Here is a 14263-nt window from a genome sequence, read left to right as displayed (position 1 = left end):
AATCCGTTCCTAAAATTAGAAACGGAAATACAAAATCCGTTTCTAAAATTAGCAACGGAAATACATAAACTGTCGCTTACAATAGCACCTTAAGATCCTATAATCAAGCTTCTATTTTTATTTGTTTTTTTTTATTATAAATTTCCTATCATCAATTAGTTCGTCGTCACATGACATTTAAATGCACTATAACTTTGAATATTAAAACAAAAACGAGAAATTTCCACCAAAATAATGATCTGAACATATTTAAAGGCCAAGAAGTTCATAATTACAAATGTAGCTTCAAGGGAAGAGCTTCTAAGAATTGTAAGTTAAAATATGAAGAAGCCCTCAAAATATGCTACCTAATTGGAACCTAGTTAGTGCCTTATATAATTACAAAATATGCTACCTAGCTTCAACCTGTTTTAGAAGCATGTCAAATGTAATAACTTACTGACTTCACATGCATGTACAAAAAGTTATGTTAATCAACTAAGTGTTAATCATCCATTAGTCAGAGAAGATGTAGGAGTGACTGTGATGTTGTTGGATTTTAAAAGCATTTGCACTTGTTGTTCAAGGGCCTTCAAAATGTTTTGAGTATCTGCAAGACTTTTGAGTTTCGACTAGGCTCTGTTTTGTTGCATCAAGCTCCTTCTTTTGTTCTTCATTCTCCGTAACCAGGTCGATAAACTTGTTCTCCAACTCTATTGCATGCTGCATTCTTGATTTCTTTACCCTCTTTACTTCAGTTCCAGGTCTTTCATAGTATGAGTCAGCAGCTGCACCCAAACCAAATAATCTTCCCTTCTCATTCCACCCACCTGCAGCCTCAAGGAACAACTCATCTTCTGTTTTTTTATTCTCACTTTCACATTCAAGGTTGGTAGCTTTTTTACTTGAATATTCATTCTGGAAAAAAAAAACAAAAATAACTTATAAGAACTTCACATATACGACTGACATAGTGAATAATAGGATAAAGTAACCTCATTAAGTAATCACCAGAAATTTCGCCAACACCTCTCCTAATAATGGAGCTAATATTCTATTACCTGTTTCAATGTTAACCTGTTTTAATTCATCAAGCTAATTTTCCATAATATGTGACATAAGTTAGTGTCAATTATTCAAACCTTCAATTAAGGGTTCGTTCACTCCACAATAAAGCTAAAAAAACAGTGCATCCAATATGAGTCTAGATTAATATCAAGATTTTTGACCTATAAGTCCACTATTGAGCTAGCAATGTGCCTTTGATATAATGACATGCATCCTACAGTCAACGCATTTGCTACTTTTGTACATTCCATCATTTCGTAGATCCATCATCAACTCCACCTGGTATTTGAAAAAACACAGTACAATAGCATGCAGCTGTTTTTTAGGCAGTAATCTTTCCTATATAAATTTAACATTATATGTTTGAAATCTGTTTCACTAAGACCCCTTAATAAACCTTTTCTTACCTTACCCATTTTATTTATAGGTACAAATATAATACTGAATTACAAGCTAAGTAATCTGGTGCATTTAATACATCAGAATGCACTTAATCCAGTTTACTCATGCTGACCACTTAATAAGGTCAGACTAGATTTTTTTAACCATAATCAACCCCACTGCATTTAATACATCAGAGTTTAAACCATAAAAACAAAATTTGAGTGTACCTTGACAAGAACAAATGACTATAAATTGATCTAATTAAAGGTAAAAGATATCCAGAATTGAAGCTTGAAAGAACTTTTCAACATGATGATCAGATTTACAAACTCAAGCTAGAATTTATTAGTTAAGAGTAGAGAACAATACTCACCCACACTATTTCTGCCTTGGCATTAACAAATTGATCTCCGCTATCAGCATGACGTTCATAATAAAGTTCGGCAGCAGTTGGCTTACGTTTCAGTTTCTTTTCCTATTCCATATATTAACGTTAACATTAGCATTAGAATTGCATATATAACTAAGGATATATAAAATCAGTTATACACACCAACAAATCCTTCACATAAAATTTTTAACAATTCCAAATAGGAATAATCATTCTAAAACAAGTGGCATGAGAATAACGTATTTCAGCACCATTTCCAGCTTAATTAGGGAACCAGAACTCATGAATAGAGATTGTAATAAAGTGTACCTTAATTCATTAAAACCTATGGAAGTAATTAGCATGCCCTAATACTAATTCCCATCCTTAGCTATTAAAAAATACAGAAAATCCTATTCATACCAGCTCACACATTTATAATTAGCCACTTTCACACCAATAAATAACCAAGTCATAAAAATCCTAATTACAAGTCTATCCCTTGATAATTTTTCAAGTGACCAAGTTATTGGGCATAGACACTTCAGAGCCTCCATCCCTTGATAATCTTATCACATCTCAACATAATGTTTTTTGATTCATATTATAATTTCATGCATGGAAAAAAAACATTACCAATTTCAGCCTCACTTCTTCGGTAGATATAGATCCTTGTCGATGGTGTATTTTTTGGTTTCCGTTGCCCATTCGATTTACTGAACATTGCTTTGACTTTTCTTGGAAATTTTCTTTTGATCTAATTTGAATCATTTGCTCCCTTATCGTAGGAGGGCACCATTCTGCATTATAGGCAGGTTCTGTGCAAATCTTTGACACCATATCAGTAATACGCCTACTACATTTTGATTTCCAGCCCTTCTTAACTTGCATAGCTATTGATGGATCCCATGAGAACTCTTGCTATAGTTGAATAAGCAAGATCAACCAAAGGTAAATTAAATTAAAGTTATTAATTGGGATATAAAACAAATATTGCACCTTAATAATGACAAAGTAAGCAAATAAAAACCAGGACAAAAACCTTATAAAACACAAACCTTGAAAGCATTCCACCATCTCCGTTTTACATCTAGTGAAGTCATACCCCAATTGCAATATGGTCCCTTAAAGTATGCCTTATAAGATGTCTCAGATACTTTATCAACCACATCACGATGGGTAAACCTATTTAAGGCAGAATATTAAAATAGAAAAAAAAAAAAAAAAAAAAAAAAAAAAAAAAAAAAAACTATATAAAGTAAATGTATAGAACTTTGATTGTTATAAGTATATGCAACTCACCATAATCCATTAGGATGCAACACTGAATCAACCTTTTCCGGATTACCTGTCTCATCATATACACTTGTATTACTATTATTATTCACTTGGTCTGTCTGGGGCTCCTGCTCCTGGTGAGCTGTTGCTTGAGTCATAGAATTAGGCACCTCAGCCTGGTTAAGTACGCCATCTGGTACATTGTTCACAGGTAGTTGTGTGGCTGCTCCAACGTTAGGCATTTGATAATGTATGGTGGTAGTTGAGTGGAGATGGGTATTTGGAATCAGAGTGGGTATACTATTGCCAGGTATCTCATGACTCAACTCTTCAGCCATAGTGTGGGGATTTGCTACCCCTGTATTACGTTGGCCTGGAGGTCGAATGATTGCACCTCTTCCGTTCAAGCCACCTCTACGTCTATAAGCCATCTGCACATTTAATAAATACAGATACAAACATACATAATAACAACTCATTAAATTTATACGTAATATGCAAGAAAAAAATAATGATAATAAATCTAACTACATATCAATGGACTCCAGATTACGTTTAGATTAACAAGCATATTAGACAACAAACCAAATTAAAAACAGATAGTTTAAATTTCTAGATGATAATAAATCTAACTACATATCATCTTCATCATCTTCTCCATCAGTAAATTCTTCTTCTTCTTCCTCTTCTTCTTCTTCTTCTTCTTCTTCTTCTTCTTCTTCTTCTTCTTCTTCATGTTCCTCTTCTTCCCCTTCTTGCTGATCAGCCTCATCAAACTCATCTTGCTCAACTTCACAAAGTGATGGAGGATTGTGAATGTCCGGCTCTTGAAATGCCAACTCATCTAATGGGGCATCAATGATTCCTCTAGGTTTGACATTAAAGACATTTAGCCATGGATTCCTCTCTTTTTTCATAGTTGGATTTGGTGCAAAATACACTTGATCCACTTGATAAGCCAGCACAAATGGATCATACTTTGGGTATTTTTTCAGGTGATTGACCTCTACAAGTTTATATTTTTCATGCACCCGAGTACCTTGTCTAGGATCAACCTACTCACATTTGAACAAAACTGTTTTATAACTCCTTTTAGCACCAGTATAAACTACTTAGATTATTTCTTGAATAGTCCTAAAATAATCATTCCCCTCCACACTTTTCACGCAAACACCAAATTTTGAGATTGATTTATCCTTACCATAGTTGAATGTGTGAAATTGGTAGCCATTAATGTGGTACTTATCAAATTTTCGTACCCTTGTCGTTGGACCGATTGCTAATGAATAAATGATGTCATCATTTGTGCCCATATCCAATACCTAGAAAATTGAGACACTATGTAATTATTCATTTAAAAAACCAATTAATTTTATATCTTAATACATGGTTTTATTGACTTACATGTTCTTTGAACCAATAAGAAAACTGTTGATCATAATTGGTCCAAACATCTTCTACATGAAAGCAACCATAAGTTCTCATCACATGCTCTTCAAACAAACTATAAAATTTCTTGTATTAGTTAATAAAAGTAAGAATATAATCTCAAGTTCAGATAACTAACTAAAATTAAAGCCATACCTTTCAAAATTAGAGAGTAGCTCACAATTACCAAGGACATAGCGATGGGCAACATTTTAGTCCTTTTCAGTAAGATAACCGAATTGACCTTCTGGTGGACTATAACCATTGTCACAGTTGAAAACTTCAGGCAGATCTTTGTCAATAGGTTCCTCGTCAACATTAAGATTCAATCCTAGATTGCCCACTTTTGTGTTAACATGATCTCCAAAATAGTGGGAGCAAAAGGTAGAGATCTCCTCTAATAAGTAGGCATTACATATAGAAGCCTCAACTCGAGCTTTGTTTCCCACCTTTTTTTTTTAGGTGGTATAAAAACCTACAAAAACCATTACACATAAACGCCTTGCATTTGTCAATACACTTATATTTTGTCGGTGAGACTCGTTTAAAAAAAAAAGGTTCGATAATTTACCTTTTAAAAGGATACATCCACCTATATTGAACGGGTCCTCCAACTTTTGCTTCGTATGGCAAATGGATAGGAAGATGCTCCATAGAGTTGAAAAAACTTGGAGGAAATATTTTCTCTAACTTACAAAGAATTTCAGGTATATTTTTTTTTAACCGAATCATATCTTCTATTTTTACAGAAGATGAACAAATATCCCTAAAAAATTGGCTCAACTCAGTGAGAGCATTCCACACATTAACGGGCAGCAAGTCCTTGAAAGCAATTGGAAGTAAACGTTGCATAAGAACATGACAATCATGACTTTTCATGCCAAAAAGTTTGTACTCCTTGGCGTCTATGCATCTACTCAAATTAGATGTATATCCATCAGGCAATTTCAACCCTTCCAACCATTCACAAAAAGCCTTTCTCTTCTCCTTAGACAGGACATACGGAGCAGTTGGCATATTAGTCTCATCAATAGCATCATCAGCAACTTCTAACTTTCTCCGTTTGCAAAATTTCTTCAAATCTTTCCTCGCTTTCAAGTTGTCCTTTGTCTTTTTCTTATCATTCATCACAGTATGAAACACATTATCAAACACATTTTTTTCAATGTGCATGACATCAAGATTGTGGCGAATTAAAAGTTTGCTCCAATATGGGAGTTGCCAAAAAATACTTTGTTTATTCCAATTATGAGGAACTCCCAAGCCTTTAAGAAGGCTTAAGAATTGAGAATGTTCGTATTCTCCTGTTCTTGGCAGCTTTGAAACACGTTCCCATACTTCTTCACCACTTAATCTTGGTGGGGCGGGAGAATACTCCGCTCTATTTTTGCAAAAAGCACTTTTATTTCGCCGAAAAGGATGATCTTCTGGTAGGAATGGGCGATGGCAATCAAACCAGGTTTGCTTCTTACCATTTGTGAGGGTAAAAGCTTTAGTGTGCTCCATGCAATATGGACACGCCAACTTTCCAGCAGTACTCCGACCGGACAACATTCCATATGCCGGAAAGTCACTAATTGTCCACTGTAACATAACCCTCATTTGAAAGTTTTGCTTTTTTGAGACATCGTAAGTTGGAACCCCTTCCTCCCATAGAAGCTTCAACTCAACAATAAGAGGTTGTAAGAAGATATCTAGATTCCCTTTAGGACTCTTTGGACCTGGAATGATCAAACTTACGAATGTGAAAGGCTTTTTCATACATAACCATGGTGGCAAGTTATAAGGAGTTAACATAACCGGCCAACATGAATATTGCCGCCCTAACTTCCCAAAAGGCGAAAACCCATCCGTGCAAAGCCCAAGTCGAACATTTCGTGGCTCTGCAGAAAAAGATGGAAAAGACTTAACAAAGTGTTTCCATGATTCACCATCACAAGGATGAGACATGACACCTTCCACACGAGGATTTCTCGCATGCCATCTCATTTGCTCTGCTGTAGACTTTGTTACATATAATCTTTGCAACCTCGGAGCAATGGGAAGGTAGAACAACACTTTTCTAGGATTTTTTTTGCTTTTTGATCTTGAAGTCTTATAGCGATTTACTTTACATGACAGACATTTTTCAAGATCACTATTCTCCTTCCAAAACAACATACACCCATTAGGGCATACATCTATCTTATGGTGAGGTAGCTCTAGCCCATCAAGTAATTTTCGAGTTCTATAAAAGGTGTCAGTCATATTATATTATTATTAACTTCTGGACTAATATCCTTGATCAACGAAGCAACACAATCGATCGCTTTATGCGGCATGTTATACTCGCATTTCAAGTTAGTTATCCTTGCAGCAACGGATAACATAGACAAATTACAGCCATCATATAAGGGTTTCTCAGCAGCTTTGAGCATGTTAATGAACTTTTTGAACTCAGGAATTGGTTCTTCGACATCAGATGATCCTTCTAATGCATACTCCAATTGGTAATTAGGTTCAAATGCATCTAAAACCATCCTCTTATATGGATTTGATATGTCATCGATTGAAGCGTAACCACTATGTGGAACGTTATTGTCAAAGTCATCTTCTCCGTGAAAAGCCCATCTATGGTAATTAGGACGGAACCCATTTTGATAGAGATGGAATTTTACTTCATCGGGATTCAAATAAGGAACGTTACGACATTTTGCACATGGACACTTCAATAGTCCATCAATCATGACATTGTCTTGCTTACAAGCAAATTCAATAAACTCGTCGACTTTTTTTGCATAGGTAAACTGAAAAATTTCCCACTGACCCTTTCATACATCCATTCACGATCTACTATTGTCCTCATCATCCTCCCTTTACGATCACTATAATTGTATTATTAGCAATCTTAATTACTTAAAAAACAGTAATACTAAACAAAACAAATATGCATACACGAAAAAATGTTGTTTTACAAATACTAGTTATCTTCATTTTAATAATTCTTAATTACTTAAAAGGGAAATTTTTTAAAACATTTAACCCAAACAAATGTCAGTGTACTCTTTACTCAATAAATTAGAAACGAAAATATATATGTCTAACAGTATTCTCATTATGAACAATTCACTAAATAAAAAAAAAAATTATACCATATCAAGCAACCAACACCAAGTATCCATATCAAACAACAAGCAAATAGCAACGAATCAAACAACAAGCAACTAGCAACGAATTTTGTCTTGAAGTTTCAATATAGATAATCATTTCAGAAATGAAATTTAAGTAATATAATAATCAGAGATTTAGATTACTATATACTAGATAAATGTTTTTTTGTTTATTATCATGTTGATCGAGTTTTAGATTGGAAAGGAAAGAAAAAAAGAAGAGTTGAAAGGCATAAAACGGTGACGTTTACATGGACTAGGCTAGCAAGAATAGATTGCACACCCAGTTTGATCCATAGAAGTACCAATAGTCTGTCTTTGGAGTACATAGACTAGCTTAGTAAGGACTAATTTCTTAACCCAAAACCTTCTGCCATTAACCATTGTTACAGAGTAAATGTTTAGCTCGACCTCATCAGGAAAAATAATCCACATTCAAATGTTTATGGAATAGCTACATTTGGAGAAATCTGAGGATTCTTGCAAAGTTACAAGGACTAATATTCAAGATAAATATCCCCAGCCCACACCGACCGAAAGACATATAATAATCATTCACCCAGATAAACACCAGTTTACATCATTATCGATTATCATAATCATGTATTTTATCAAAGATTAATTTCATAAACATTTTTTCATACGAAAAAAACAGAGTCTAATCATTCAAAGATCCAGACAAACCTTTATTTCCGGCAACCTCGACCACCTCAGCAGCCTCGACTCGGCGCCTTTCCACCTCTTCTTCCTCCACCTCGACCGTGACCTTATTAAAGCAAAATCGCAAAACCCATTATAGTTAAATTTGCAAAAACAATTAATACTTAAATTCTATACCAAATTCCGTAAAATGAAAACCCTTTTCCAAATACTGTATCAAAATCCCTAAATTGAAAAACATAAGTTGAATATACTTTCGAAACCCCTAAATTGAATAGCCTTTCAAAATCCCAAAATTAAAAACCATAATTTCGTACAGACGTATAGTAGTTTTACCTGACATTACCAAAGCTAGGATTACCATTGACAATTCACAAATTAAAGAAAACCCTAGAACAGATTTACATTAAACGAACTTTTGTTTTACCTTCAAGCAGTGATGCTTCAACCTTTACCACAGTCCACAGCCGAGACCGCGACCAGTAAACCGTAGAGTGAAGAGTTTTTGGGGTGAAGAGAAGAGTTTTGGGGTTTACAGAGAAAAGAAAGAAGGCGAAAATTTTAAGGCGGGGTTATTGAAAAGTTCAACGCCAATGAAATAAAAAATTGCTGACTTTTCTTTTTAAGAAACGACATATTTGTAATTAAAAAAAGGAAATTAAATTTAAGCGACAGATATTATAAATCTGTCGCTGCTTTAGAGACGGAAAAGTTTAATTCGTCGCTAGGCTTTTCTACGGATATTATTTTTCCGTCGCTGATTTGATTTAGCGAAGGATTTTTATTTTCCGTCGCTATATTAGAAACGGAAATAATTCTGTTGCTGAATTTCCGTAGCTAAAATGCCTTATTTTTGTAGTAGAATAGGAGAAGGAATCATTAAGGGTAGAAAGGGAATTTAAGTTAGGAGGGTTTTGAGAGAGGGTATAAATACCCATCTTGTGAGAAAACTAGATCTTGCCCAAGGGAGAGAATACCCAAAGGTAAACTCTCTCTCTCTCTCCTCTTATTTTCTCTCTCTCCTTAATTTTCCCCTCTCCCTCACAACACTCACACGCACACACCAAGGTGGTCGGCCGCCGCCACCATTTCCCACCGGTCGGCCACCGGCAGCAGCAACCGCCGACGTGGAGTAAGGCAGTAGCCCCCTCCCATGCGTGCAGTTGTGTTTTAAAAAAAAAACTCTCTCTCTCTCTCTTTTGTTTTAAATTAATCCAACCTTGTTTAATTATTAATTTTGGGTGTGTGTGATGATTTCATGATGTTTTAATTATGATTAATATGTATATAATTTTCAAATTTAGATTTTGAATTAAAAAGCCCCAAATTGAAAATCCTAGGTTTCTAAATTAATGTTTATTAAAAGAATTTGATTCTAGTTGATTAAAACTATTGAAAATTAATGGTTTTAAACAAAACTACAACAAGTTTATAAGTTTTTATAATGCCGGAATATTTAGATAAAGGCTAGAATTATGTTTCTTGAAAGGATTTTTAATTACCCATTAATTGGGAATAAAAGTAGGTGGTTTAAATTAATTTTCAACATGTTTTAGAAGATTTAAAAGTGATTTAAAGAGTGTATATATTGCTGGAAATTTATTATGAATAGGTATTAATATCTCTTTGTAATTTTGGGTTGTAGGAGAATTCCAAGTGAGTGATTTGGTTTTGTCGTGGCGATTTTGAGATCATATTTGAGGTACGTTCGCGTACTCGGTAATTACTTAAATGTGTAGAAGCATGTTAGGCTTTGATTAATTAATTCCAAGGTAGTATCATGATAGGTATTGGTTGGAATTGTTGATTGGATTAATGTTGGTGATTGATTTGTGATGTATGGATTATTTGTGGTGAATTGATGATTGGAATTAATTATGTTGGCATGTTGATTATGAACCACACTTTTATTATTGGCATGATTAAATGCATGTTTAATTAAACTGAATGTTTAATTTGGTTTGGAATATAATAAGGGAATTTTATTATGGTTCATATAATTTTTATTGTTGCTTTAAGCATGGGAATTGGGCTATTAAGTGTCTTAGTACATAGGAATAAAATGTATTGCAATGCCTAAGTGCACTTAAGGTGTTCTAAACACCGAGGGATAGGATTTGCAGTGCTTTATGCGCTTAAAGTGTTATTTAACGCCGAGATAGTTTATAAAGGGTTCAACATTAAATTTATGTGGTCACTAATTATTCAAAATTTAAACTAATACGTTTAATTTCTTGAATGATTATTATGATTGTTTGTGTTATGGCTTGAGAGTCATCACCAAGTCTATAAAATATGGAAACAACATAAAGATAAAGAGATTACGCACCAAAACTCTTGGAACGTATACACCTTGAATATAAACATATGGGGGAAGTTATGGGGTTTTATATCTAACCATAGCTTCTATTAAGAGTACAGGACGCTGTATTTTCCTTTTATTATTTTATGCGCAGGACATCCATCAATTTCATGTGACATTTGCCTACCTGGTTAGCTCCCAGTGTAGTTTACCCCAATTCTTTAGGGCTGGGATTTGGTGGAAAACTCGTTCGATGCGTAATCAAATTAAATAAGAAAATCATTATTTATTAGTTGGTTGTATTGTATGTTGTATGCTTGTAACAGGTGCAACAAGGTAAGTTGTGTGTTGATAGGATGAAAGCATGTTATTGTGTACTATTTACGCTTATGTACTCAGCATTGCTAATTGTGTGTTTGTTTGGCCATGCCTTTATCTTGGCCCTAAGACGACCCAGTTCTAATGGCGAGTAGTGGGGACAAAGTAAAGAGAAGCTTTTCAGATGAAGAAGTGATGGGCATGAGTGAAGAGCGAATCATGTTTAGTTTCCATAAGAATATATGTTTTTAATTGCTTTGATTATTATATATTTGCTTGTGAGAATAACACAAAGGTTTTTAATATTTGTTTTGGTTTTGATAAGGGCCTACAATGGTTCCAAGTTGTAGGTTGACTTTGTTTGACTTTGCTTTCGTTTGGTTTGACTTTTTAAGTTGACTTGTTTTGAATGGTTTTCCGCTGTGTGTCTTTGATAACTGCCTTAGCCGTTTTCACGGTGGCGGTAATGTTATAGAATTTCCTATTTTGTATTTTAAAAAGAGCAAAACAAGTATTTTAAGGGAAAGGAATTTCTAGGGTGTTACACCGCCTCTGCGGACGATTTAGAAACTATTTGTTGTTTCATTGTCTTCCACGATATTGGGGATCGACCAAGAAACACCAACCAACCTGTAAGCGAACGTCTTGTAAGAGGACAACTTGCCCAATCAGAGTCACACCACTCTGTCAAAGTGAGATCAGAATCTGCAATTAAACGAATCCCTTGACTCAGACTCCCTTTTAAATAGCGAACAGTACGAAGAGCCGCATCCCAATGTTCCTGCCGAGGTTGCTGCATAAAATGAGCTAAGATGTGAATAGTATAGGCCAAATCAGGCCGAGTAAAACATAGATATATTAGACGATAGACAAGGCGTCTATACATTTCCAGATCTGCAATAGGTTCGACCTTTGCTAGAGCGAGAGTGTGATTTTGTTCAATCGGGAACCCTTTCGGACGAGAACCAAGCAAACCTGCCTCCAAAATGATATCAAGCGTATACTTTCGTTGGCATAAGAAAATGCGTTCTGGACTACGAGCTACCTCTATGCCAAGAAAGTATTTTAAAACCCCTAAATCCTTCATGTGAAAACACTCACCCAAATACTTCTTAAAGGCAGAAATGGCAGATGAATTATTCCCAGATATTATCAAATCATCAACATACACAAGCACTCTAATCTAGAGGGTCGCATGAGATAGTGTTAAAAGAGAATAATCAAGAATATGATTAAACAAAACCATACCTCCGTAAAGAAGCAGCAAGTTTAGAAAACCAACACCGCGGTGCTTGTCATAACCCATATAAAGATTTCTTTAACCGACACACCATTCCCGGTCTACCTCCGTGAAAACCAGGTGGAGGCCTCATATACACCTCTTCCTCAAGATCGACATGAAGAAATGCATTAGGAACATCCATTTGATGAAGTTCCTAATTTTTCGCTGCAGCAACGGCCAAGAAAGCCCAAATAATCACCATTTTGCAACAGGAGCAAAGGTCTCATTATAGCCAATCCCATCAACATGATGATTGCCAAAAATAACAAGACGAGCCTTGAGTCGCTCTACTCTGCCGTCAAAATGATATTTTATTTTATAGACCCATTTACAACCTAGACCCTTCTTTCCCTCCGGCAACTCTTCCATGACCCAAGTCTTATTATTTTCCAAGGCATCAATTTCTTTTTGCATTGCCTTTCTCCAAACGGCGTCCTTCATAGCCTCTTTAAAAGAACGCGGTTCGATACCTGAATTAACGGCTACAAGATTTAATACGGTTTTGCATTGAAAATTTATCACAAGTCACAAAATGTGCTAAAGGATAGGGAGTACCCAAGGAGTGATCGTCCAATGAACTCTGGGATGGACTCTCTTCAAATAAAGTATGTGCTACATAATCCCGATGCCAACCGGAGGGTGCTTGTCACGAAACCCACGAACAAGAGCAATAGGATCCATGGTGTCACTGCCAAGATCAATAGCAGCATCTGCCTCCGCGGGTGAGCCGTGGTAGGGGTGCGGTCTGGACTGCCAGCCAGAGTAGCAGCAGCTTCTGGACTACCAGCCCGAGTAGCAGTAGCATTAGCCTCCCTAGGGGGGCTGCGGGGAGCATTGGTAGCCGTGGGTGAGTCGCAGACTGCATTGTTGGGCTGATCCTGTTTCTAGGCAGCAGTGACGCCCAACATGGGTTCATGATCACGAGCAGCCTTGCTGACTGCCAAAACGCTTTCCAAGTCATCCAAAAAATCCGAATCCACCCCTACATTGTCAGTCGATGCACCATTGACCCCAACATCATTAGTGTGCGACAAACCATTTTCCCGAACAATTGCAAAGGGAAATTCATTTTCGTGAAACTTAACATCACGCGACACAAAAATATCACCTGTGTCTAGATCATACAATTTCCAACCCTTCTTCCCATGAGGGTATCCCACAAACACACATTTTTGACTTCGAGGTGCAAATTTATCTCCTTTAGCTTTTTTATTATGAGCAAAGCAAAGGGAACCAAACACTTGTAACTCATCAAAATTAGGTGCTTTCCTAAACAAAACATCATAAGGTGTTTTATTGTCCAACAAACAAGAGGGTGTGCGATTAATCAAATAAACTGCCCCAAGAACACATTCACCCCAAAAATCGATAGGCAGATTACCTTACAACATTAATGCACGACCCACATTTAGTATATGTTGATGCTTACGCTCAACACGACCATTTTTTTAAGGTGTGCCAACACAAGAAGTTTGAAAGAGAATGCCACTTCATTAAAATATGGAAGCATGCATTTAAATTCGGTACCATTGTCACTCCTGACACACTTGACATCCACCTCAAATTGGCGTTTAATCATAACAAAGAAAGAACAAAATGCGGAATAAACTTCAGTTTTATTATTCAATAAATAAACCCACACGCCTCTTGAAAAATCATCAACTATAGTCAAAAAATAATGTGCACCACAAATAGAAGGTGTCTTATAAGACCCCCACATGTCACAATGTATCATTTCAAAAATTCGACTAGCCTTACTATCCACTATTAGGAAAAGTATCTCGTGATTGTTTGGCTTGAGGACAAAATCACAAGCTTTATTCAAATATTTATTACCAGAACTAGAACTAATAGCTGGAACTAACTTGTCAACTCTATCTGACTGATGCCCCAGACGACGATGCCAAATCTCAAATGTGGTTAACTCTGGAACCTTCACCGCACATACTGTAAGAATTCGCCGAAAGTAGTAGAGTCCATCCTGTCGTTCACCGACTCCAATCAGGCTCCCCGAATGTTGGTCCTATATAGCACATATAGAGTTA

The 14263-nt window shown here is 35.8% G+C and overlaps 2 protein-coding genes across 5 annotated transcripts; both read right to left on the bottom strand.

Annotated features, from left to right (window-relative positions):
* Positions 1 to 220: 220 nt before the first annotated feature.
* LOC110735511 lies at positions 221 to 8922 on the bottom strand. 4 transcript variants are annotated; one of them, XM_021915712.1, is made up of 10 exons: positions 8744 to 8908; positions 8341 to 8422; positions 4664 to 7371; positions 4484 to 4583; positions 4281 to 4401; positions 3104 to 3510; positions 2860 to 2986; positions 2438 to 2722; positions 1805 to 1906; positions 221 to 897 (listed from the first exon to the last, which is right to left on the bottom strand). In XM_021915712.1, the coding sequence occupies exons 5-10, from the start codon at positions 4308 to 4310 to the stop codon at positions 562 to 564; spliced, it is 1287 nt and encodes a 428-aa protein (XP_021771404.1). In that variant the 5' UTR covers positions 4311 to 4401; positions 4484 to 4583; positions 4664 to 7371; positions 8341 to 8422; positions 8744 to 8908; the 3' UTR covers positions 221 to 561. The 4 variants fall into 4 exon arrangements, 2 of the variants coding, with proteins under 2 accessions (XP_021771404.1, XP_021771411.1); XM_021915719.1 differs by lacking the exons at positions 4281 to 4401; positions 4484 to 4583; positions 4664 to 7371 and having other exon boundaries at positions 8744 to 8907; XR_002514123.1 differs by lacking the exons at positions 221 to 897; positions 1805 to 1906; positions 2438 to 2722; positions 2860 to 2986; positions 3104 to 3510 and having other exon boundaries at positions 4310 to 4401; positions 4664 to 4982; positions 5079 to 7371; positions 8744 to 8922.
* A 2555-nt stretch (positions 8923 to 11477) lies between these two features.
* LOC110735918 (uncharacterized mitochondrial protein AtMg00810-like) lies at positions 11478 to 12360 on the bottom strand. The gene is made up of 2 exons (XM_021916095.1): positions 12268 to 12360; positions 11478 to 12119 (listed from the first exon to the last, which is right to left on the bottom strand). The coding sequence occupies exons 1-2, from the start codon at positions 12358 to 12360 to the stop codon at positions 11478 to 11480; spliced, it is 735 nt and encodes a 244-aa protein (XP_021771787.1).
* Positions 12361 to 14263: the final 1903 nt, after the last annotated feature.

This window comes from Chenopodium quinoa, unplaced genomic scaffold, assembly GCF_001683475.1.
Source record: "Chenopodium quinoa cultivar QQ74 unplaced genomic scaffold, ASM168347v1, whole genome shotgun sequence".
In the NCBI taxonomy this organism is placed as follows: Eukaryota; Viridiplantae; Streptophyta; class Magnoliopsida; order Caryophyllales; family Amaranthaceae; genus Chenopodium; species Chenopodium quinoa.
Note: the sequence above shows the minus strand (reverse complement) of the source record. Positions and strands in the feature narration are given on the sequence as shown.